We start from the raw sequence: 26,100 nt of genomic DNA, 5'->3' as shown, positions 1-26,100 counted from the left end.
ATACTAATCAAAGGAAAACCATACAGTGACATTTTATAAACAATGTGCCATGAAAACTCCTGCTTTGACATTTTAAGTTACTTTTCCTTGCTGGAAGAGTAGCTCTCTTCGACAACATACCTAATGTGGTAGATCCCGCCACAATTCCACCAGGCAGGCAGTGCGACACTCTGATGTGTTCTTGCAGAGAGTTGATGTCTCCAAACATGTCTGGGCAGTAGTTACAGTGAAATGCTGTGACGTTAGTGAACTGCAGCAGGGGAAAAGCTGCTGCTGCTGAGCCTACGTTTCCTCCGCTGCCACGGTGAGCTTTCCGCACGTGTTCATTGAGGTTGTAAAGTGTTGGCAGAGTGTCCAGGCAGAGATGACACGTATGGCTCTGCTGCGGCTTGTCTGCGTGAATGGTCTTCAGATGGATCTCCAACACCGCCAGGCTGTGGAAGTCTCTCTTTGAGCAGTAAGGGCAAGAGTACGTCACTTTACCCCAGTTCCCTCCTCCGCCTGTGGAGATAGACAAATAAACTGTTATTAGAAATACATGCAAGTCTAAGCTTTTAAACCAAGTGTTGACTATCAAATCAAGAAATGTAACTGTACTGGCTGCTCTGTAGGCAAGTGACTACTGCGCCATACCTCCACCTTGATGGCCCAGGTTTATCCCAATCTCTTCCACAGTGTCGGTGACTCTTCTGCGGCCTCGTTCGATGCCCTGGATGGGCTTTAGGGTAGAGTCCGGCGTGGAGCCTCTCTCCAGGCTGGCACTAGAGTCCGGAGTGGCCGAGCTCATTGAAGCCACACTGCCCAGTGCGGGGTCAGGACTGGCAGCGCTGTGATTGGAGGAATCAGGCTGGCGATGGCTGTCTAGGTGGCAGTAGACATCCTCCACAGATGGGAACTGTTCTGAACAGACAGGACATCTGGAGGTACAGAAAAATATCAGTCAGATACAAGTTACATACCAGCATTGCACATTAATGAAAATCAGAAGTTTGTAAACTTTAAAAAGCAAAACTCTGCAGTACTTGTGTTTGCGGTTGGCATGCTGTGTTTCAATATGCGTGAGGAGAGAGGCCTCGTCCAGAAAGATCTCAGGACAGTGGATGCATTGCAAGTCAGCTCTGTCGGACAGCTGGGGGTGTCTGGTCAGGACGTGTTTCTCTAGCTCATCTGTCTGGCTGAACGTCTCCTCGCAGTAATCGCACATAAACAGGTCCTGCTCCAGGTCACCGTCTCCCTTCTTCCCTCCATCTCGCTCACTCCTCAGCGCAAGGTGCTCTCGGTTCTTGCGGTGAGCCTGCCAGTGTCAGAATGTAGTCAAGATTTAAAGAAGCATGTACTGTAAAATATTCTGTCAGAAGGTTTTCATATGATGACAATAACCTGGTGCCTCCTGCTTTTACCACGGCAACTTATGTGCTAGTTAAAAACAAATGGAAAATCAATAATTGTCACTTTCTTATTTTGATAACTTGCAATTGTAACTTAATTCACAAATTGCATTAGGGACAATGTGAATACTTAGAACATGAGCAGTAGTATAGAGAAGATCAAGGCGTAATGACATTAACATTTGAAGTAAAAATACTGTTTACCTGCATGTGGCTCTGCAGTGATGAGGTGGAGGAGAAGCCACGCTTACACACACTGCACTTAAATGGTTTGCTGGAGCTGGAGGTGTAAGTTATAAAAAACAAAACAAAAAAAAAAAAACAGACACACATCAGACCCAGAGAAATTTAATTTAGAATCAAAAGCTGTATTCAAGATCTAAATTTGAATAATCAAATAAAACACTGGAATCAAGAGTAAACAAACAAACAAAAGAAGATGAACATTTTCACCTTCGCGAACAGATTTCATGATAATAGTATCAGAGGCAGTTACCTGTGTGTCTTCAGATGGATCTTCAAGTGATCAGAGCGGGAGAATGCAGCTTCACACTCCTGACAACTGTACTTCTTATCGCCTGTATCAATTAACATATTTATGAGAGATCATTTCTTTAGGGGAAAAAAACAAACATTATATTTTAGACCTCAAAACATCGACAGCCAGGACACGTGTGTTGCCACTGATGCACTGAACATGTTGCCACTCTTGAGGGGAAATCTCCTAGTTTCCCCTTATAGAAAGGCATACTGTACAGGAATTGTTAGTTGCTGTTTGTATTTGTAAACAGTATCACCAGCGAACCCAAACCCTGACAGCTGTACTATGAACTTGAAGCAAGTTTAACAGAGCCCTGCTCTCTTTGCCTGACCAGGCTTGACAAACCCTAAAGCCCCAGCCTCAACTTGTTCTGGGAACTCAGGTTTTCTTCTTCTGTGCGCATTACCACAAAACTAGTCAAATGATGCGTTTAGTGCATTATTATACTCTTAAAAATGGTCGATTGCGTGTCGTCTACCTCCACCTTTGAAGAATATTTTTAAAAGCATTATAGTAAAAAGCAACACCGTTGCTACAATTAAGGCAGGTGAGGAACACTGGCCAAAATGTACTAATTGTGTAGATTCACAAGTATATCATACATTTATTTTACTACTTTGTTTATTTCTAACGTGACAGCTGCACATTCTACGGCTCTTACACTTTAAACTTGATGCAGCAGATTTAAACTTTATAACAGAGAACTGCATTTACATATACTTACACTGTCCCATAATAAAGAAGACATGGATATCACTGTAGTTTTATTGACTGAATATTATCTGGGATAAATACCAATAGATTAATCAATTTTCTGATCTGTGTTCTATCAGCTTTAACATACCAGCAGTGTAACACAGACTTTTGCAAGAAACATAATTCAGAGTGGTAACATTATGTTATCCTTTGAAGGAACTTTATCGCATTTCATATACAAGTAAATATCATCTTTACTAAGAATAAGGTAAATTATAAATGAATAACACTACCTGTGGTTTTATAGAAGGCCTCTTTTATAGCCAGCAGGAGCAAATGATCAGAGTACACTACAAATGTATTTGGAAGATCAGTAAGAGCAAGAACACCCCTGTGAGTAAAATAAAACAATCTTCTTGCTCAGATTTTCTGTATCGCTGATGTACTCTAGGTCCAGCGTACATACAAACCTTCGTAGGACAGAAAACTCTGGCTTTAGATTCAACATACCTCACTAAGGCACTAATCTCGCTGTATGGTAAACCCCTCAGATTCACTGTGGTTAGCTATATTTGTGTTTTTTCAGCATCGTGTCTGCGATTTTCGTAGCTTCCTCTGAGATGTGTGCTGCTTACAGTCTGGCAGTCTGGCACCTGGTCGCTACCTTTTTGTTAAGTTCCAACCTCACCTAAGTACTGTGCCCAGGAATGTCCCAACCAGGGTAGAATAACAAAAAAATAAGAAAATGCAGGCAGAGGGCAACGTCACTGCAGATTAATACACTGCCACACACTGAGGGTGGGTCATCAGTGATGATTGGGAGGAATTACTTCTGCCTGAGTCTGTATGAGTACTTTACAAAAAAACCCTGCATAGTATAACTTAAGCTCTTGAATGAAAGAAAAAAAATGTTTATTGAATTACTGTGGATCTGCTACCCATTAGGTCCTAACATGTCAAAGCATACTTAGCAGGCGTAAAAGACTTATTATCTACCTGTGTGGAGTTTGACATGGCGATCTCTGCTCCTCTTGTGTTTAAACAGACGGCTGCAGAAGGTACACTTGAAAGGCAGCTTGTCGCTGTGGATCTGCTCATGGCGCTTTAGGTAGCTCAGGCGGCTGAGAACGATCAAGAGGAGACACATGATGAACAGTTATTAACAAAGGCTCATAACAGACATGATTACCTTTTATCTAAATGGCATTTTAAGCTGCTGCTGCCTCCTAACCAATCAGAATGTCTATTATCAGGTGTAAATATCTGTTATAACATGAGAACACAGGCTTGGCAGATGTTTTGTTTACAAAATAATAATAAAGCAGTTGTGTTGACACTGAAAACCTGTTATGGCCTACTTTTTTTCCCCTAAGACAGAATGATCAGGTATCAATAAGGGAATCAATAAAAAACAGACTGAGAATTGGTAATTGCATTGATATCAATAAAATCTTTCCAGTTCCCATCCCTGGATTTTCTGCATGTTGCTCCCTGATAATTGTAACATTGTCATCTTTATTATTAAAGGCAAATAACATTTAAACAATTTATAACAACACTGCATATACCTACTGAGCAGTGAAAAAGGAGAAAGAAGAATAGAGAGGACAGCTAGATATAAGAACTAATACAGAGGATTATGATGATGACTCTATGGTGTATGTGACAGCTGTTCTTAAAGTGGGTCTTGAGTTATTCCCTGAAGAGGTTAGTGAGAAATGTATTCACCTCATTCCTTTCACTGTTTGCCTTAGTGGTCCACGTTACCATGGCAATACTGAGAATACTGTTTATTCATGTACACATTGATATTCATGCTATGAGGATGCAACTGAACAGCCAAATATGACATTAGCGTGATTTGGTTTTTTTACAATACATCATGAGCAGCAAGATGGAACCTGCGGCATCTTGGGGAAGCAAACCAGTGAGTTTTATACCTGAAGGACTTGTCACAGAACTGGCAGGGGTACGGCAGACCAGCGCCACCTTCCTCCTCGCCGCCGGTGGCCATACCGAGGTCACAGCAGCCATCGGGCATCTGCGAGGGCGATGCCACGTCTTTACTGGAGGGCGAGGAAGGCACCCAGGACAGCCCTGCTGGGTCATCGTCACCATCTGACAGAAACGGAAACAGAAACCGAACATTTTTAAAAAATGCCTTTGATTCATCTGCGGGCAGAAAACTCAAATATACACAGATTTTGTACGCAGCTGCAGGATTTACAGAAAAAAAAAAAAAAAGTGAGACAGGCGAGCACAGACAGAAAAAAGTGGGGGTAAAACAAGGAGCATTAGAATGATTAAGAAGAAGTTACATCTTTCTTGGAAGGCAGAAGGCGGTAGAGGCAGCCGGTGGGAGTTCAAATGAGAAAAAGAGGGTATAAACAAAAAAAATAAACACATTTATCCTGGTTACACACACAGACACACACACACACACACATACAGAAGGAAAATGAGGATGGCAGAGATAAAGAGAGAGAATGAAACAGAAGAGAGAGACACACTCCGGCAGCAGCAACATCTAAATAGAAAGCTCCAAGAACTATGTATCCCCGACGGAGCCCAGAAATAAGGACAGAGTGTATTTTCTCTCCCTTCATCCTCCCTCTGCAGCCATCCCTCGTTCCATCCCTCCCCTCACCTCCCCTCCCCTCCCATCCCTCCATCCGTCCCTGAGGACCATAGATCCGCCTCATCATATTTTCATTAGGGCCTTGGCAGATTGAAACGTCGGAAAAGCGATTAGGAGATGTGGAGAGCAGAGCGGAAAGATGGCGATATTCTCTCCCTTTATCTGTCATACATAGGAGATTATGCATTGCGCTTTTCCTTTTTTCCCTCTCTCTCTCTTCTTCTTTTTTTCCCCCTCCTGTGTAGTCTGGAACAGAGGCGACAAAAAGGCCACGACTCCTTTAATAGACACTTCAGAATGGATTCGAGGCGACAAAAGGGGGGGCTGAATAATGCTTGATATTGTTCTGTTCGTCTTTGTGCGCCCTGTGAAGCAGCACAGTAAAGCTATTTAGCATTTGCCTGAAAAATGTAAAGAAGAGAGCAGATGAAGAGAGAGAGAGAGAGAGAGAGAGAGAAAGAGAGAGAGAGGGGAGGGGTGTTTTCTTTGCTTTTATCTGATAGCTATATCAACTAGGCCAGCAACAAATCAAAGAGAGAAAATAAGGAAACTAGAGTGATAGGACGGAGAGATTGGAAGAAAAAGTCTGACATGATTTGTGCCAATATTCATCATAAGGCCAATATTTCTGCAAACGCAAACGCTCTGACACACAAGCACAGACACATGTGCAGAGGAGAAGTTTCTACTGATAATTTTAGAAACCTCTCCAAAGCACACACCATTTTACCTCAACCTACTGCTACCACAATCTTGTGTGTGTCCCGTGTGTGTGTGTCTAGTCTGCTGTGTATTACGCCTTGCAGAGAGGGGGTGGAAAACGGATTCTTGTGATGAATCGATCGCCGAGAAAATGTAGGCACTGCGATGAGCAAATAGAACTCTGCAGGGGGGTCTGGGTTAAAAAAAATTGTAAAAGCATGACTTATAAATTTGACTAGAAGCTAGAAGGAAAAAAAAGGCTTAAGAAAACATAAGGAATAAAGATATCAACATGAACCCTAACAGCAAGGCGAGAGAGAGACAGGGCGGGTGGGAGAGTGAGTGAGGGAGGGAGACAGATGGGGCAGGGGGAGACCAAAAAAAGCTGAGAGCATGAAAGAGGGAAGGAAGGAGGATGAAGGAGTGCATGGAAGTATTGACAGGGTGAAAGGAGAAAAACAAACAATATGTCATCCTAGAGCACTGCACACAGTGATTAAAAATGAGTACTCAGGAGAAACATAAAACAGGACAAATGAGAGACAATGAGATGAGATGACGAGAGGATACAGAAAAACTGGGAGAAGCATAATTTTGCTGAATTTTGACATATTTTGAAAGATGTTGATAATTTATTGTTAATTTATCGGTATTAACTTTATATTTTTTAAAGCAAGTGCACCATCAGCGCCACATAATCTTAAACTGCTTATCAGTGTCTTACCATGTTTGTTTTCTGTCTGTTTGTACTTGCCCAAAGTCAAATAACTTTTTATTAAATTGAATGGAACTTTGTCATTATCAAAACTCTGACAATATCAGATTAATTCAGTTTCATGACATGTATGATCAGAGTTTCTTTCTCAAATAAACACTCGTTCTTAGATGAAGAGTGTAAAAACAGTGTCGCTCCTCAGTGGTCCTGACTTAAAAACATGATGCATTTAGGTGTGCCTATTTGCACATGATGGAATTTTGTAATGAAATTATACTCTAACATGTTACGCCCCAGGAATGAGGCTGTCCCTCTTTAGACCAATCAGAAACAAGTAAACAAGCTTGGAGGTCACTTTTATCAAGTTTCATCAAAACCAAGTCAGTATCATTTGGGACATTACACCAGACAGACGAGAGGGAGGACAGCTTTAAATCTGTGCAATGATCTGAAATATTCAAAGGATATCCTGATTTTTTGGCTATCATCAATAAACAGCTGAACTGAATTTAATACAGTGCTGAAAGGACTTGCCAATGCATCAGTTATCCATTACAAATCGTTCAACTGAAAGTTAATCGTCAACAATTTTGATAATCAATGTATCGTTTCGGTCATATTCAAAGAAAAAAGACAAACATTTTCTGTAAACTGGATCCATTTTTTCCTGTAAATTGAATATCCTTGAGTTTTGGACTGTTGGTCAGAAAAACCAACACTTTTGACTGTTTTAGAATGGAATTCAGCCGGCATTCATATCATTATTTACACCTATGCTTCCCACTGTGAAATCTTAAAATGTCTCCCGTTAAAAAAAAAAGCCAAATATTTAAAAAAAAACAATCTATAGATGCAGCCTTAATTTACACAACTTGCTGCTTTTTAAACATGTTGTACAAGTTATAAATGTAAAGCAACCACTGTAAATGTTGCCAACATACATTGTGTCCTGATTCGCTGCCATTGCTACCACAGTTTAAATGAGCACATCATTATAAAAAAAATCGAAATATTGGTCATTTGACCTAGTGTTTTAAGACCGCAGAATGGATCAAGTACGTATTGTACACCAAGTCTTATTACTCTTCATGTTGGTGACATCAATAGAATAAATAAATGTAGCATCTGCATGTAGCGAGGCTGGTGTTAAAATACAGTGTGTCCATAAAACGCAAATCCAGACACCCCCTCCTGCCGACTCATCAGGGTCCAAATCTTTTAGTGTAGCCTGAAAAAAGATGAGTGACACTGTCCCAAACAGATATCGTACAATCAAGAATAACCAAGAAGAGAGAGCGTTCAGTCAAACACCAAACACAAAGAAATACTCAAAATGGTCAGTCGTTGTTCAACAAAAAACAAACAACAAAACTGAATCTTAAAGACATGTTAGATAAAGTAAAGTAGAGAAGAAGAGGGAGTAAATGAACCCTTGAAAAAATAGTGAAAGTGTTTCTTCACAGTGCTGGTCTGGACACATGTGGACCATCATAGCTACACTAGTATGAGTCAGTCTGATGGTAAAGTTTATGAGCTGGGAAAGTGGGAGAAAGAGACACAGGGAAACGGAGAGATTGAACAAGAAAGATTCAGCCAGAGCAAGAGGGAGAAATCACTTTTTGAGGGGGGATGGAGGGGTGTTGAAAAAGAAGGGGAGGAGAGATTAGCGTCATTAAAGAGCCCTAATCCTCTGACTAGCGTGGCTGGCGCTAAAATGGAGGATCACACGGCTTTTTAACGGCGCCTTTGTCAGTCGGCCGCGAGGGGACCTGGCAAGACAAGGCCGAATGGCAAACTGGGAGAAACTGGAGGATGGGGAGGGGGGAGCGGAGAAAATTTCAATGAAAAGTTAAATTAGAGAAGAATCCTCGAGAGAAGATGAGGAGGATGGATGGTTGAGGGAGGGGGATTGGAGAGAAAAAAGAGGGAGAAAAAGTAGTTGGGAAAAAAAAGAGGAACAGGCAGGAGCAGGCGGACGCCGACACACGCTGTTCCTACCCCCGTCTCCTCCTCCTCCTTTCTGTTCTTCTCTGGCGAATGAAAACGAACGAGAGGAGCGGAGTGGAGGACCACAGGGCCCCAACCGCTCCGCTGCCGCTTTATCTCTCACTCTGCAGTCCTCTCCTTTCCCATCCATTCCCTCCATCCTTCATCCCTCCCTCTGTCCCCAGCAGTCCCTCTACTCTTCTGTCTTCATCTCTCTTCCACCACCTCCCTCCCTCGCTCCCTCCCTCCGTCAGCTTTCATGTTGTTACTCATTATAGCGCTGACATCTCTCCCTCCGTCCCTCCATCTCCCCGACAGTCTCTCCCCTACTGGTGTTGGCCTTCACCCCTGTGTCTCGGCCTGGACGGGACCGAGGGAGAGAGGAGGGGGGAGACGTTCCAGATGGACAGACTCTGAACTCCAGAGGAGAGGGAAGAGATGGCAGTATGAAAGGGGAGACAAGAAAGAGGAGGAGAGGAGAGGAGAGGAGAGGAGAAACCAGGGGTCTGTAATAAGAAATGGAAGAGACCAGAAAGGAACTAAACGGACCGCCTGAGTCTACCTGAAACGACAGACGCACACAAACACGCACATGCAAACAACACGCACACGCCCCGTGTGTCTCTCTAATAGGCCAGACAGTGTGGCAACGTGTGGAGGACGCAGCCTTGGTGAAACACTCTAATGAAGAGACACACACGCTGATCAATCTCTCTTCATGTTTCTGCCTCCCCCGTCTACTTCCCCCCTATCTAAACTCAGTTGCTTTGTCATGACTGTCACACAGAGGGAAAATACATCAAAGCTGCAGAGTTTATAAGATGGAACTCTTAGTAAAAGAAACTTTAGACACTATTGTGATCTGCAGATGTAATAATTACTAACTATATCAACCATTCCAAAATGCAAGAATAGAAATGAGTAGGAATATTTGAAATATTGAATAGTATGTCAGAATGTCTGCCGGGTTTGTCCATGAGGTTGTAAAACTCCACAAACCAGTGAGGTAAATGACTCCATGGGCTGACATGGAACCAGTGCTCAAGAACATTAGTTCAATTAGTTCGCTCTGGATAACAGCGTCTGCTAAATGCCTGAAATGGAAACATAATCCATGTATGTCGTGCCTTCTCTCTTTTCTGTTGCTTTGATGTTCGAATCAAAGGAGCTCAGCTGGTTGCAGCAAAAAGGTTTTGGCTCCCAGTGCTGCTACTACAAGTGCTAAAACTGCCTACTACCTACATTCACATGCAAAAAAAATCAGAGTTAACATTATAAATGAATAATACGCAAAGTGATCTGCGAAGTTAAACAAGCAATTAACTGCCAGAATAAAGTAAAAATTCCTTTAACATGACAAATATTCAAAGAGAAAATATGTATTTGAACCAAAGACTTGAATGTTTAAATACCCTCATATCAAAGGAAATATCAAAGGTTTTAGCATACCTTTCATCCTAAATTTAATTTTATTCAGAATAATCAAAGATTGTCTTTTTTTAAGGTTTACACAAAAAATGTTGATGCTAACAGGGCTGTTACTCCAAATATCAAGAGCTCATTGTACGGTGAAGTCAGGTAATTTGGGACACTTTTCAGGTGGATTACCAAGAAAACCACCTGAAGTTCTCAAGACTACCTTGAGTGTAGGATTACAACGGTACGAGATTTTCAAGATTTCGATGACCATCTCAGAAAATATTGCGGTTTCATAGTATCTCGGTATTGCTGAATTTATATTATCAATCAGAATGACTCTTAACGGAATGAAAATGAAGGGTTATTTTTGGTTGAACAAATGTTTTATTACTAGAACTGAAAGTTGAAACTATTTTGTTTATCTAAGTATGTGAAAAAAGTCTCCCCTTTGAAAATAACTAAAATAAAGGAGAGATTCTCCATCCAATTGCATTTCGTTCCCCCAATATTGTAGATAAGCAAATGTACACTGTATGATAACCGTCAACTTTTATATCACGGTAAAGCCTACCTTCACCTGCTACATCACTGCAACCCTACTTGCATGTTACTTTTAGAACTTGTAATGTATCCCTGATACATTTCTATAAAGAAAATATGTTGTAAAATGTTTTGGAAACTCTGGACATTCAAACACATTAAGAACCCCTAACTCACTCCAACAACATGTTCAGGTAAAATGGGAATTATGGCTAATTCTGGACTACTACATGATTCTAAGACATGCTGGTTCACTTCAGAAAAATATCTAATTTTACTTGAATGAATGAAAACCCATTCCAATAAAAAATAAAGTGTACTATAAGTCAAAAAGTAAAACACTACATCCTACAACCATTTTTGTTGTTATACCCTTATTGTTTTAGCTGCAGTGGCACTTGGCACATGGTTCACCTCGCAAGTTCTGGGACTACTGAGTTTCTGAGTCTCTGCTCTGCCCATCCTAGTTATCTCAGACCAATCAAAGTGATTGTTTCATGTAAAGCACATTTATAGTAAGAATGCAATAACATGTTTGGTGACTGGCTGCTAACATTAAAAAAGCAAAAGATGTAAACATTAATTGGCCCATTTCACCTAGCGTCCCAAATGACCTGACTTTACCGAAGACATGTAGGTCTGTCATGAAAAACTGCTTTTTGTTATATTAATGTGTTCACCTTGGGTTTAGCTGTCTACATGCTCAAATTTTAATCCTCCTATCGGCCTGCCTTTCTCTCCCCGCCTCTCTGCTGCCTTCCTTCAACCCCCACCCCTAATTCGACCATCTCACTCTCCTTTCCACCTTTCTGTTTGGCCATTGGCCCAGACCTGCACCTTTCCCAGCGAGACCCCCGCTGACCTCCTATCCCTCCATCCCACTCTCACTTCATCCCTCCTTCCATGGCTCCCCAGGCCCCCTCCGATGGCCCCAGGCTGCCCCAGGCGTGCACACACACACACACAGCCCCAGACTCACCATAGGGGGCAGAAAAACAACTTCCACCCTTGGCTCTCTCTGGGCAGCCCAGCACACACTCACTCTTATTTTTTCATTCTCACAAACACAATTAGAGTATAATTCACTATCCAATACTGAGTTAAGTTTGATGGAAAACAGGCGTACCACACGCTTATTTGTTGTCATTTCTCGAGCTCAGACTTTATTTTTGTAGAGAACATCCTGCAGGTTCAAAAAATAGCTGCTGCATCCCTTTGGATTCATGCTGAAAATCATTTAGCTGGACAGTAGCCTAAATCTAAAGTTACATTTCTGTACTAAATTGCATGATTCATGTTTTGTTTTGTTTTTTGCTTGTTAAGAGGTTGGACTGCACAAATAACTGAGTATCCAAAGGCTGCTTACTACTTCAGTTTGGTGTAATGTATGAGGTGTAAAGTCAACAAAACAATGACAGTGACTATAATCCAAGTAATGACCCACTCATTAGCTTTGCACCTATGCAACAATCATCTACAGGGTTTTTCAAAAAATACTCTACATGGTGCACGGTTTAGCTAGGCAAGAAACTACAAGAAAGATCCCTACCTTGCTGTATTACCATGTGAGTTGGCATGGAAACCAAGACCACAGAGACATGTCCAAATTTTGATAACCCTCAAAGTGACCACTTTGATATTTTTGGTTTTTGTTGGGACATTATGATCTCATGAGTACATACACACACACACACACACACACACACACACACACACACACACACACACACACACACAAAAGTCTACAACATGGTCTCATGTTAACTGGGTGCAGCGGTTCACACACATGCTCACGGCTGCAACCCTGGCCTGAGCTTGGAGGACCCACAGTCCTCTGCTGCTGTCCTTGCAGCACACATGGGATGCAGTCTGTTGGGACAAACACACACACAATCATACACATACGCGCCACAGCGAGGACAGACAGAAAGGACGATACGGCAGTCTGTCCGGGGCTTGAGCCCTTGAGGACACGATGGACGGACACACACACATGCATTCACGCACACTCTAAGCAGGCTGTGGGGACCCTCACCTTCTGCCCTGGGAATGGGTCCGGCTGCTTTGGACGCTTTTGGGCGCCAACTGCTCCATATGGGCAGTGTGTGTTTGTGTGTGAGTGTGAGTGTGTTTGAGGGCAGAAGGTTAGGGGCAGGGGGCTAAGGATGGGGGCGGGTGGACAGTGAGCTGGCAGATGACAAGTTTGTCCCGACCACACAGCAGAATATACTGTATACAAACACAACACACACACACATATACACACACACACATAGTACATACAGGAAACAGCGCAACGTTCAAAGACAAGGTCAGTGCGCGTTACAGAATGAATAAAGTGAAACAGAAGTTTATCTGAAACTTCAGGCTGTGTGACAGAGTAAAATAGTCTGAAATAGGGATGCAAAATATTGGATTTTTTGACAATGTCTGATATGCCGATATGCAACAACTCATTTGGCCAATGACTGATTGATATATCCACTTTTTTCCCCACCTAATTTTAGTGATCATCAAGTCTCTTCTGTAGTGGAATTAACATTATGCATGCATACTCATGGGATCATGATGGCCTATCAGCAGATGGAGACATGAAGTACTATTCTTTTTCAATGTACGTAATATTCATGTGTTGTGCAAATTAAGAAAAAGTACATTGGCCGATTCAGATCATTTTAAAGACAATATTGGCCGATACAGATGACTGACCAATATTATCATGCACCCCTAGATGGAAACAAAACTATTAGAAACAGCCAAGCTTATTAAGTTTTTTAACTTTGACTTAGACGGCTTTAAAATACATACATACATACAACAAAAAATTCATACACAAACTTAATGGAAAAAAGGGGGAAAACTTTTTATTTAAACTCTAACATCACTATTGCACTTTTTTTTAATGTAATTGGGCATTTCCAAATTCATTTTTCAGATAAGAACAAAGGCAGTATTTTTAACATCTGTGTTGTCAAGGTTGTAAAAGAAGAGAAAGAAAAAAGGAAACCAATAAAAATTGGCAAATCTGGGGAGCTTTTAAAGATGCTGTATGAGGGAGAGTTGAAAAACTTAGTCAAATTAATTAATAACATTAAATTAATCAGCAACTGCTTTGATAACTATTTAATCGTCATTTTTCAATAGGAAATTGTAATGGTCATTTCTCACATTTTCTGAAATCTTATAGACAACAGAATTGAGTAAAGTCAATTTTCGAGCAAAAAAAACAAACAAAAAAAAAAACGTGACAAAGCAATTAATCCATTAATTGAGCAAATACTTGTAAGTTTCAACTGATTGTGAAAATCCAGTGGAAACTGCTTATAGTGCTCAAGGTTAAAGTGATCAACTGCTTACATGAGTCAAAAAGCTTGGGACAGAATCATTTTTCTATAGACATGCTCTTAATAATAATTTGGTTATAAATGATCATAGTTATCAACACGCTTACAGTGTTAATTTGGGGTTTTTCATTCATAACAACACATGGAAAAAAATAAGTTAAAACTATAGTACCTGTCTGCTTCCAGGTGGCTACCTGAGGCTGGTGCTTCATGCACATCTAAATAATGACAGGAAAAAGAAAGTCTTTTTCTCTCAATGAAAAAAACATAGCCTGCTTGAGCTTATGAAAAACAGCCAAAAACAAGCCAATGAGATGCAGAAGCAACCCATGGACCTGAACCATGCTACACTGTGTAGTCTACTCATGCAACAAGAAACAGTAATGGCTGCTATGAGGACAGAAAATGAATGTGCATGGGGAAAGCACCTGTGGTCACATAATGCCCCTTTGAGCAAAGCTGTCCATTTCATTACGTTATATTCATGTAATAACTATACAAATGTCAATTAGATGGTATCTGCATTAGATATAAAGAAAAAGGAAAAAAATGGTTATAATAATCCTCCTCTTATAGCCATCAGTTTGTCCCAGACATACGTGATCACTATAAGTGGTTTCCACTGAAATTGTCAATTAATAATCATTGTAATATGAAGATTAACAACTGAAAGAATAATAATAAACCCAAAATAATATCACTCTCTTATTTTTTACCACATCATGCTTCCACAGTGACACAAATACACAGTAGACCTTCACAACAACACACAGTCTGTCTCTCTCACACACAAACATACACCATGTGGCAGAGGAGGGCTGGCATCTGCTTCCTCTTACCACACTTCCCTCTTTTTCTCATCCTCTCTCTTTTCAGATTCCTTCTTGACAAGCCTTTTATCTCACTGTGCCCTGATTTCCTCTGACTATTTACTTCATCTCTTCTTTGGCTCCAGTCAAAATACAGAGCAAGGCACTAACCATGAGGGTTAGTGGTTCTATTCCCTGTTTAGGAAATTCCTCCCTCCTCCATCGTGCTCTCTGTCCATCTTGTCTGCTGTTTGTTCGCTCAGAAATGAGAACCAGCTGTCAGGCAGAGTGTTAGGTAAACAACAACACCATGCCAACGCACACATTCAGTACACTGCATATGCACACAAGCTTGCATGAAGACGCACACACAAACACACAAAGTGGTGTGGTCCCTATGTGTGCATGCCGGCGGCTATATCATCTATTTATAAGAATGAGGTTTGGTGGGCTGACAGACCGCTCACTAACCTAGAAACACATTCACCTGAGTCACACACACACACACACATACACACACACACACACATTTGATTCACTTCTCATATCTTCACACAGACACGCTTGCTCGTAAATGCACACACTCATGCACATAAGGAGGCCCTTGGATGTTTGCAGAAATACCCACAGAAGTAAGCACATAACTGTAATAATAGACATACAGTAATGAATGATAACAGCTGAGGTATGTTTTAAAGCATTATTACTGCTACCTTGTGAATAATGATGGATAATTAGTGCTTAACGAGAACCATATATAGTTTTATGTGTGCGTTCATCATCCACTACAAATGGATGTGATTGATCTCCAGATGTGTCAACAATATCACTCACACGCAAACTCACACACACAAGTCCTCACACGTTCACCTACGCGTACGTGGGACCTATAAATAAGTGATGTAGGCAGCTGGAGCTCGCTCTTCAAAACACAAACACACTGTTACACACACATATACACAGGTAAACAAACAAACCCATTTTTGTATATGTAGCACAAATACACCAAAAACCCACACAGACTGTTTTCTGACAGCAAAAGAACTAAAGCAGTGCAGGTTTATGAACTGCCAAGAGATGGATTTGAGGAGAGAGAGAATGGCTGGGAGAGAGTAAGAGGTAAAATGAGGGGAGAGATAGACAGAGAGGCAATGTGGCTCCTGAAGTCCCGAGGGAGAACGGTAGAGGGGGGTCCTGTGCCCAGGGGAAGCCCAAGAGCAAGCTGCGAGAGGCGGGTACCTCCTGCACGCCGCTCCCCTTCCCTCCCTTCCCTTCTGGAGGACGGGATCCTGGACAGCCCCCTGCTCACAGCTCCTAAACCCCCCGTGAGAGGAATACATGCAATACATGCACACGCACACATGCACATGCACACACACACTCTGAACAGGGGTCCCCAGGGGAGGAGCAGAGCAGAGCAGAACACCTGGACCTGCCATTAGTGACACACTCAGGGATTAGAGGCACAGACGGCAAGAGAGGTGGAGAGAGAGAGAATGCACACTGGGATAGACACACGCACTATATTCAGAAAGTAATATGCATAAACATACGCATGCAAGCACTAACAAATGGCAGCTAAACTAAAAATAAGGAGGCAAAGACATGGAGGTGTGTTCAGACTGAATGCAAAATGAATTTCCATCTCTGTTCTATCACATAAACTTGTGTTCATGTGATAAAAGTGTAAGTGTTATTGCTTGTGATTAATTCACACACAATAAAATCAACAGTGCAGATCTTAGCTGTAGCAAGTGTGTGTATGTGTGCGTGTTTGTGTGACAACATGCAGTGAAGAAATACACATCATCCCTTTTTGTAGGACAGCCTTGAGGCCCTGATTCAGAGGTGATTTAGTTCTAAGTTTTTTGCGATTTTGACCTCAATTTTGCATTGACTTTAGAAGCGTTTCTTGCTCTATTTTAGTGTTTTTAAGTATCACCCACATTAACATACATTTTGAGAATCAGAATCCAGTTTATTGCCACGTTAATCTTTCACAAACAAGAAAATTGCTGTGATGTATTGGTGCATAATATCAACAAAGTCAGATAGAACTGAATTAAAAAAAAAAAGAAGTATTGCAAAAATCAAGAGACATTAACAAAGGACAGAATAAAATTACAATAAAAATATGAAATGTGTACAATATATCCAATATCCAAATTGTCCTTGGAATGTGCAGAGGTTCACAATACGAAGTAGAGCAAGAATGTGCACTACAAGTTTTCTGGAGAGGTAAAAAACTAACATTAGGCTATAAACAAACTACACTACGGTCGCATGACTTAACGTCGCCGGCTATAAAGCATAAAACAAAACATGAAAGTATCAAAAGCTTGTGTTAACCACAGACCTTATTACAGGCATCTAACCAAAAACCCATTCAAAAAAAAAACCATTGACTTCAGGATGAGGGAATCAGGAGAGGCAAAATGCTAACTCATTTCCAGGTTTTATGACTCCTGTATCACTCTAATTCTATTTCACCACCTGCCCGATTGAGCAAGTGAGTTGCTAAATTTACCAGCTCATCGCGGCATTTTATTTGCCCCAGACAATCAAGCAATCCTTATTGTTGAGCCTTGTGGGTGTAAAGATGTGTCTGTGTGGCCGTCTATGTTGTTGTGTTAGTGTTAGTATCTATGGGGGGCCTTGGCCTTGTTGATGAAGCCAGCTGCAATCAGTAAGAAACTTGTGTTGGAGCAAGAGGTAATGGTCCTGATGGACTGCAGCGTTCTGCCAGAGGGGAGCTGGTCAAGATAAGAAAAAGTACATTTAGCTGTCAAATACTGTAAATTAATCAAAAAATATATGTAGCTTATACATCTTTTCTCAGACTTCTTGTCATTCCCTCTGGCACTAAGAGAGAATTCAAAGCTGTTTTTTCTGTCCATTTCATCAAGAGACATTTAACCTCACTCATATTGATTGCATAAGGTCTTCATGAGAGGCCTGACAGCATTAAAGAACAACATGAACTGTATATGCTTTTGTAAATATACAAGCTCTAACTGTAACACTCTCCTTATGTACAGTTGTATAGTACAGTATATATGCTGTGTGTAAATTGCATCCTTGATATTGTATATAATTACACAGGCATATAGAAATACAAGTTAGTCACTTCCTCACTTCCATGCCACCTGGACAGAGTGTGTGCTATATAATAATTACTCATGTATTAAACCTCTCACTCCCCGGAGAAAGACGATATAACCAGCTGAGGGTCAAGGACAGAGAGAGGGAGACAGAGGGAAGGAAAAGGAGGGAAAAGGCACAGAGGTGAAGGAGATACAATGAGAGAATGAAAGGGAGGAAAAGGGGGCAAAAGAAAAGGAAAAAAACAAAAGAAAGAAACAAGGGCAGGATAGATATATAAAGTAATCAAGTGTGGGGTAGATAAGTATCAGAAATGTCACACACACTGACACATTAATCAACCTAAATCCACTGTAATTTTAATGTACTGCTCTGGGGTCTCATCAAGTACACCTCACTCTCACTTGCTCACAGACACACAAGAAAATGTGTTGACAGAAATAAAGCAGAGAGCCCATGTGTGTGTGTGTGTGTGTGTGTGTGTGTCCTCTTGGAAGCAGCTATATTTCAATGTTTGTCACTTTCACACACTCAACAAGCAGCTTTTTTTACTTATCAAAATGACACAGAGACATATGCATTTCAAAGAAAGAGACATATGCATATGTCAACACAAGGTCGGTTAGAAAAGGAATAATCCCCAAGTATCAAGTTCGATGTGACAGTGGAGAAGGAGAGGTTTCAAAACAAACCGTCCAGAAAAGAGGCTCCTGTGTGAATGAGACCACACACTGGCTGCAACAAAGAGCAGCGCTCAGACACACACAGGGAGGGTCGCACAGACAGAAACAAAGGTGGATTTGGTAAGAAAAAAAAGTGTGTGCGCATGTGTGTGTGTGTGTGTGTGTGTGTGTGTGTGTGTGTGTGAGAGAGAGAGAGAGCTGGTGACATGAAACAGATCAAAGGGGGGAGAGGTCGGCAGGGCAGAGAAGGAGAAAGACAGAGAGAGAGAGGCCAGGGGGTCCCGTAATTACAACCTACATCCGCCAAGCTGAGCCATGTGTGACTCTGTGTGTATGTATGTGTGTATGTGAGTGTGTGTGTGTGTGTGTGTGTGTGTGTGCATGTGCATAGGTAGTCCAAGCATGGCTGTGGAATGAGTCTTCCCACTGTGACTGCCCAACAGGAAAAAAAAACAAAAAACAAAGAAAGACACACACACACACACACACACACACACACACACACGGTTACAGCTACAGACAAAACAACACGAGTGCATGCAAACACCTTACAGAGCAGACACACACACACACACAAACATGATTACTTAACATGCATTTAGTAAAATTTAAAAATGTAATAACGATAAGGCAAAGGTCATAAAAACACACACACACACGGTATAAAACATGAATGTGAGCACATATACAGAAAATGGCACACAGACACACGCACACAATGGGGTTGGGAGACTCTGTGGTGGAGGGGTGCAGATCAATGGAGACCACTGACTGGTTCGTCTCCGCAGCAGTAAAGCGGATTGCTCTGGGACCCAAAGTATTGCACTGCACCACACTGACTTCAAACACACACACACACACATAGCTGTGGACATGCAGCTGAACATACGCACACACGCAACACAAAGTTAGAACATATGAGCACAGGCAAACTTTACTTCTGACACACACACACACACACACACACACACACACAGTTAGAGGACACTAGCAGTCTAATAGAGCGGTGAGAGCAGAGAAATGGAAATGCCTCTTTGACTGACTGGGGTTCATTGTGCTTTCATGCCTTTAGAGGGGACCCCCTAGCATCAGCATGGCTAATCTCTTTCTCTTTCACCCCCTCTGTTTGTTCCTCCACCCTGTCCCATGTATCCTTCCATCCTCCTACAATCTCTCTCTCTCTCTGTCTTCACACCTGCTTACTACCACCCCCCTTTGGTCCCCCCCCCCCCCATCTATCTCTGCGTCCACCTGCTTGTGTCCTGCCTGACCATCTTTGGCTCAGGTACTGTCAAGCAATAAAACTCCATACAGATTTCTAATTTATACATCTATACGTGGAATATCAGGGCCTATGAAAATATATGTTTACATGTGTCAGATATATTATGCAAAACCAGAACAATAACTTTGGTCTTTATCCCAACTCCCTCAGCAAATTCCGAAGCATCTTTTGGACTAAACATCCTTTATAATGCGTGACAATAACAGTATTGTTCTATTAATAGATGTGTACATTACATTATTTTGCCTTCCTGTCTTTCTCTCTATCATTCCATGCCCCCGCCATGCATAAACACCTGTATGGCTGTGCTTACACCTGCAGCAGATCCATCTCCCTGAGCAAGCCCTCATTCCTCCATCTCTCCCTCCTTCCCTCCATCTCTCCTCTATCTCTTTCCCAACCCCCTCCCCTCTGTGGAGGAGCAAGCTAAAAGCACAAGCATGCCCCAAAATTAATTTAAACGGAGGAATTAAATTAAAAGCGAAGCCTCGGGAGTTTTATTATGTACTAATGTTTGAACCGTTAACTTGGATTGTATTACTAAAATATGAATAATTAAGGACTGGTGGGGGCTATTATTACATCAGGAAAGAGGAAGAAAAACACATCATGCTACTGGAATGGATTTAACGGAGACAGATTTAGTCTCTGTTAGGAGAGGCTAGTAGGCTGAGTAAGCACGAGGGACATTATTGATAGATGATGAGCTGGTACAGTATACTGTGACACTGTCCAGTACAGGGCTGAGGTTAGGCTACCGAGCGGTGCTTTGACCTGCTCTTTTCAGTATGACTGAGTCTATCAAAATATTCAAAAAACCTGAAAATGTAAAGAAAAAAAAGTGTCTTTTTCTTGAGGGAAGCTGTATTTTAATTAGTTGATGCTGGCATGGTGTGCAGAGGAACTGCAGGCACTGTTAAGATCCAGATGCTTATACAGGCTGTCTTCAAGGCAGTCGTTTGGCGTGTCCTAGCAGCTAAAGTGCATGTGTAATTCATTTAAATTAAATACTATTAATAACAGCTGCATTACATTTAATTGTTTCACATCTCTTTGTGCATGCTGGAGGTAAGAAGCCATCGTTAGCGTTATCAGTTACACCTGCATTTATCCTGCTGTGAAGTGTCAAAATATCTGATGTGAAAATAATGGCCGATCAGAGTATACAGCAGGTTGTAGAGGTAAGACTTTAAAAGTCACTGGAAAATAGGAGTGTAGTGTATTCTGTTGCAATGTAGAGTTGCACTTTGCCTTCACTAGCGTACAGCTTAATATTTTAAGTATGGGGCTTTACAGATGTTCTAATGGGAGCAGTGTGTGTTTTGGACTTCAGTCCTTTAAAATTTACACAGCATTTATATAATTAAGTGACAACAAAGCCACATATATTACAAATACATTCATCCACATATCTTTCAGTATCTCTATTTTCTCAACACTGTGAATCCCCACTTCCATGAACACACACGTACACACCATCTAAATCTCCTTACAGAGTGTCCCACAGCCCTATCTAGCTTTCCTTAACTTTTTCTCACACCGCCTCTCTTCTATGAGATTCTGTGCATGTGTATGTGTGTGTGTGTGTGTGTGTGTGTGTGTGTGAGAGTGTTGCATTGCAGAATTATTAGTCTTCTCGTCGTGTCTCTGATGTGAAGCCCCCCTTATCAGCCAGCAAGCAGTCAGCCCCCCGGCCCCCCTCTGCAGCTGTCACTGCACCCCCCACCACACACAATATTCTCTGAGGACAAACTCCCTAACACACACACCAAATACCCACGTACACTCACAACGCAGGCGCATACAAATCTCTGTACATGAGCGTGAGCAGTTCTTGACTCACACACATACACACACACACAATTTTATCTGCTCATTCGCAGGCCGCATGGCTTGGCAGCCAACAAGGGGGAGAAATATCCACGCACCCTACCACCCAAAACCCCCAAATGCCCTCTATACACCACCCATTCCCCCACCAAACTCAGCCCCAGCCCCAACTTTATCCCAGGAACAGAAAGAGAGGAACACAGGATGGCGGCAGGCCCATGTAGCTGTGCCTTTTTCTGGGGGAGTTCATTACTCAAGCAGGGCGCTCCCTCCGGCCACAAGCCAGCAGCACTGTAGAGGTAAAGCAAAGCCTCAGTCAGCCACCGAGCCCCCCCCACCCATTGTTTTAAAACCCCAACACACACACAGTAATATTCCAATCTAGATGCTCTCAGAGTAGAGAAAGGGGAAAAAGTGAAAAAAGGAGACTAAATGACAGAGAAGTGGAGCGATAGAGAGAAAATATTTACTAAATGAAAAACCATGACTAACAGACAAGTAGAGGAATGGAGGATAGACAGGTGCAGCAGCCACTGGGGCGACCCAGGCTGGCTAATACAAGTACAAGAGTTTCCTCTCCTCCTCCTCCTCCTCCTCCCCCCTTTTCCCCTTCCCCATCTTTCCCTTTCTTCATTGTTGTTGTTTGTGTTTTTTTGTTGTTTATTTGAGTGCCCCGTCTTGCTGTGTTCCCCGGCAGGCCTCGCTCCTGACTTATTTAGCAGTGTGTTTTCTATCATATTTGAAAAATGAAGAGCAGATTGGTTAATATTTCAAGACATCCCACTTGCACGGGTGAGAGAGAGGGAGAGAGGGAGAGACAAAGACGGAGGGAGAGAGAGAGCGAGACCGGAGGAGAGGAAAGGAGGGAATACGAGGGAGGAATTCTCTTGTTCCTTAACCCCAATTCTAGGATTCATGCTGGGAGCAGAGGCATGCATGAACACACACACACACACACACACACACACACACACACACACACACACGCATTCCCCAACACTCAGAAGACACATTGAAGAAAAACCCACATACAAAATGTTCACTTACAAATACTGTACACATACACATGCATGCCACCACGTATACATGTATCAACAACGTACAACATATATGACAGAGAAACAAACAAAAAAAAATCTAATGATGAAAAACGTTGTGGTATTTCCCAGAGCTCAATGTAACGTCATAAAATGCCATGTTTTATTTGACCAACAGTCCAAAAATCCAAACCTATGCAGTTTATTATCATGTTGGACAAAGAAAAGAACCGAATTCTCAGATTTAAGAAGCATGAAACAAATGTTTCGTTTTTTGCTTGCTTAAAAACTAAAATAATATTCAAGGATCAAAATAGTTTCTAAGTTATTTTCTTTCAATGGACTAATCAATCAATTGATTAATTGTTGCAGCTGTAGTCAAGAACATCACTTCCTGATAGTAAAGTAGTCGTCATCGTGGTTGTACATTAGGCCTCATATCATCCATCAATCCCGTTTTAATAGACAAAGCAATCAGTACATTTGTACATTTGTAGGATATTTTAAAAAAAATCTCTAAAATCACGCCACACACTTCTATCAATGAACCTCGAGTTTATAACTAAACTGATTCACAGTACACCACCAAATGTCTTACTGACACACACACGATTACACAAGCCAAACTCGCACAAGAAATATGCAAGCACTCATGACCATTTAACAAAATAAAACACATTCACACACACACACACACACACACGTGTACACACAAACACACACTTGACAATAGCCCCCCCCTGTGACTTCCCATAGTGCAGTGAATTCCAATCAGGCAGTAAGCAGGACAGCTATTTCTAGGGACAAAGGACAGGGAGAGGAGTGAGGAGGGGTGGAAGGAGAGATGGAGAGGAGGGAGGCAGAGATGGAACAGGGTGGGGGAAACAAAGGGTTCTGGTAGCACCCAGGGGAGAAGGCCCAGAGCAGCTGACGTCAGTGTGTGTGTGTGTGTGTGTGTGTGTGTGTGTAGCAACGGGGTGGGGGTAAATGGGAGTGTGAGAGAGAGGCTGGCAGAGTTGGTCCTGCTGCCCCCCTAGGGAGCTCTTGAGGCGGGGAGAGAACAGAGCAGAGCGGAGCAGTGCTCCCAGCCCCCACATAACCAGGGGCCCAGAAAGACAGGCTGGCAAAAACAGCCGCTCACTCACTGGACATAACAATCAGCCAGTCAGTTAGTTAACAAAAATTCAGTAATTCATTTAGATATAAATACATTATGTTAGCTAATGTACTGAGAAAAAAGACATCCGGCTTTCAACTGAGACCTGAGATGTCCACAATGTCGGTCAGCCAGATCAATCTATTGAGTGACAGTCTTAGTCTGTGTTCCTCCTTCTCTCTCACTGCATTTCTTTCTTTGAAGTCCATGTACATATATATGAATCCCTCTCTGTCTGCCCTGCATCTCACTCCCCTTGTCTGCATTTCCACTCTCTGACTCACTCTCCCTTGATCCTCTTCTCCACTCTGCTTCGTCCTTCCCTCTACCCTCCCTCTTCCCTCCCTCTCTCCCTGGAGTTGTGCTTTTCTCTGACATTTGGCTGGACAAAGGCGAGTCACACCTGAGCGCTGGGTTAAAACTATTATGGGCCCTCTCCCTGTGGTACAGTGCCCTTTGCCACCACTGTCTGTGACTGAAACTGTGTGTTGTATGTGTGTGTGCACGCATGTGTGCGCATGAGCCTGCACACCTGAGTGTATCTTTGTACTAAACTTAGCATGTTGTAAGTTGCAACAGTAAATTCAATGTACTCACTGATGGTATAAAGCAGGTGTGCAGGTGGAATTTTTACAGTTTTCCATCATGTATTTATATTCATGCCATCATAAGCTTTACAGAACTATAACCTGAAATCAAGATAAGAAATGCAGGAAAAGGGTTGGGGTCATTAATAACAACAAAAGAGGAGGAAGATGAAGAAAAACATACAGCTGTGCCATTAAATATTGTGCACTAATACTATAGTAGCATTCGTAACACCTGTACTTGATGGAGAGGTGTGCGCAAACTGGCATTGTGCCAGGAGAGCCTGCACTAAAAGCATTACATCTTTTGCCCCAGCCCTTTGGTAACATTCATTCATAAATCCCTCACTGAGTTGGCAGGGTGATGTTTGTTTGTTTAAGCTAACATAATAAATTTAGTAAAGACATGTGCTACTTTGGCTCTGTCCGAAGCCACTCTTGCTCAACTTCCCGCCCATAATACTTTCTAACTGGTTACACTTCATGAGTAATAGGTTGTCAACACTGAAGGCTGCTGTGCTACAGATGGCAAAGATGCACACTGGAGCTGCTCGGGTGAGCAAGTGGACTCGAAACTGTGTCGAACGCAAGACAGCAGGTATTACTGAACCTGCAAAAACAGACCAGTGTTTCCGCTTGTAACGTTCTGCCAATGGTAACAGTAGTCACTGGATGTAACCTCAGTTTTATGAGTACAAAACTGCAAGGAGAGGAAGGGCAAGGTAGACGGCGCCTGGAAGCAGGCGAGATATGTGACCAAGTTATCATACTTTCTTAAAATGCAGCACAGTGACTATACAGACATCTTATACACCAGAAATATGTAGCCCAGACCTGCTAATGTACATTCAACCCGTCTGCTCATATGAGAATTACACAGTAACATTTATGATGTACAAACACAGAACACTACAGCGGGGGCACTGTAAAGTCCAATTAAAAACCAAGACTGTAATGTTTTGGGATGGTGGCAGTTAACTGCCAAACCGTGGTTAGACAATGCTTTTTCACCACGGTAAGAAAAAATCCATACTGTCCAAGCCTTAGTGATGATTGAGTAAAATTATACTGCAACTTTAGGTTGTGATGTAGATTGTACATAATCTGCTATAAACAAAAAGGATGCGGTGTAAAAACATTTACACATTGTGCGGTTCATTCAATTAAATGTGTAACATACAGGAAGTCACAATGAACACAGGAGTTATTCACCTAAGTGGGCAAACATGTACAATGGAATAAATTGCTCTATTCAATATATAGACTTGAGAAAAACAGCTTAAGTGAAGTGCATAACAAATCTAAAGCATCAAACAGGGTGTGGGAGACAGAGGTGGGGAAAGGGAGAAAGAAAGAGTGGAAAAACAGAGGGAGGGAGACAAACAGGGGCTGCTTTGGGGCCAGTCGCCACAGGGTGTGTGTGTGTGTGTGTGTGTGTGTGTGTGTCTTGGGAGGGCACAGTGGGGGAGTTTGGGGGCATGGAGGAAGGGATCAGAGCTTTGGGGCCACCTCCACAGGGAACAGAGAAAGATGGGGAGAGAATGGAGGGAGGGTATGGGGGAAGGGAGACAGAGGGTGAAAGGAAGGGATGTGGTCAGTTTTGAGTTTGAGAACTCAGCAGGGAGGGACAGCAAGGAGGGAG

At 42.1% G+C, this 26,100-nt stretch overlaps 1 protein-coding gene across 3 annotated transcripts in view; it reads right to left on the bottom strand.

Annotated features, from left to right (window-relative positions):
• znf423 (zinc finger protein 423) overlaps positions 1 to 26,100 on the bottom strand; it is a 183,250-nt gene that overhangs the window by 93,736 nt on the left and 63,414 nt on the right. For all 3 annotated transcript variants that reach the window (XM_033634893.2, XM_033634894.2, XM_078168241.1), the window contains exons 4-10: positions 4,566 to 4,743; positions 3,622 to 3,746; positions 1,885 to 1,966; positions 1,593 to 1,668; positions 1,023 to 1,294; positions 634 to 917; positions 121 to 501 (exon numbers count right to left, since the gene is read on the bottom strand). In XM_033634893.2, coding sequence (XP_033490784.1) covers positions 121 to 501; positions 634 to 917; positions 1,023 to 1,294; positions 1,593 to 1,668; positions 1,885 to 1,966; positions 3,622 to 3,746; positions 4,566 to 4,743 — 1,398 coding nt within the window. The remainder of the gene's footprint in view (positions 1 to 120; positions 502 to 633; positions 918 to 1,022; positions 1,295 to 1,592; positions 1,669 to 1,884; positions 1,967 to 3,621; positions 3,747 to 4,565; positions 4,744 to 26,100) is intronic.

The sequence above is a fragment of the Epinephelus lanceolatus genome, chromosome 5 (assembly GCF_041903045.1).
Source record: "Epinephelus lanceolatus isolate andai-2023 chromosome 5, ASM4190304v1, whole genome shotgun sequence".
NCBI lineage: Eukaryota > Metazoa > Chordata > Actinopteri > Perciformes > Serranidae > Epinephelus > Epinephelus lanceolatus.
This window is presented reverse-complemented; position numbering and strand designations above follow the sequence as displayed.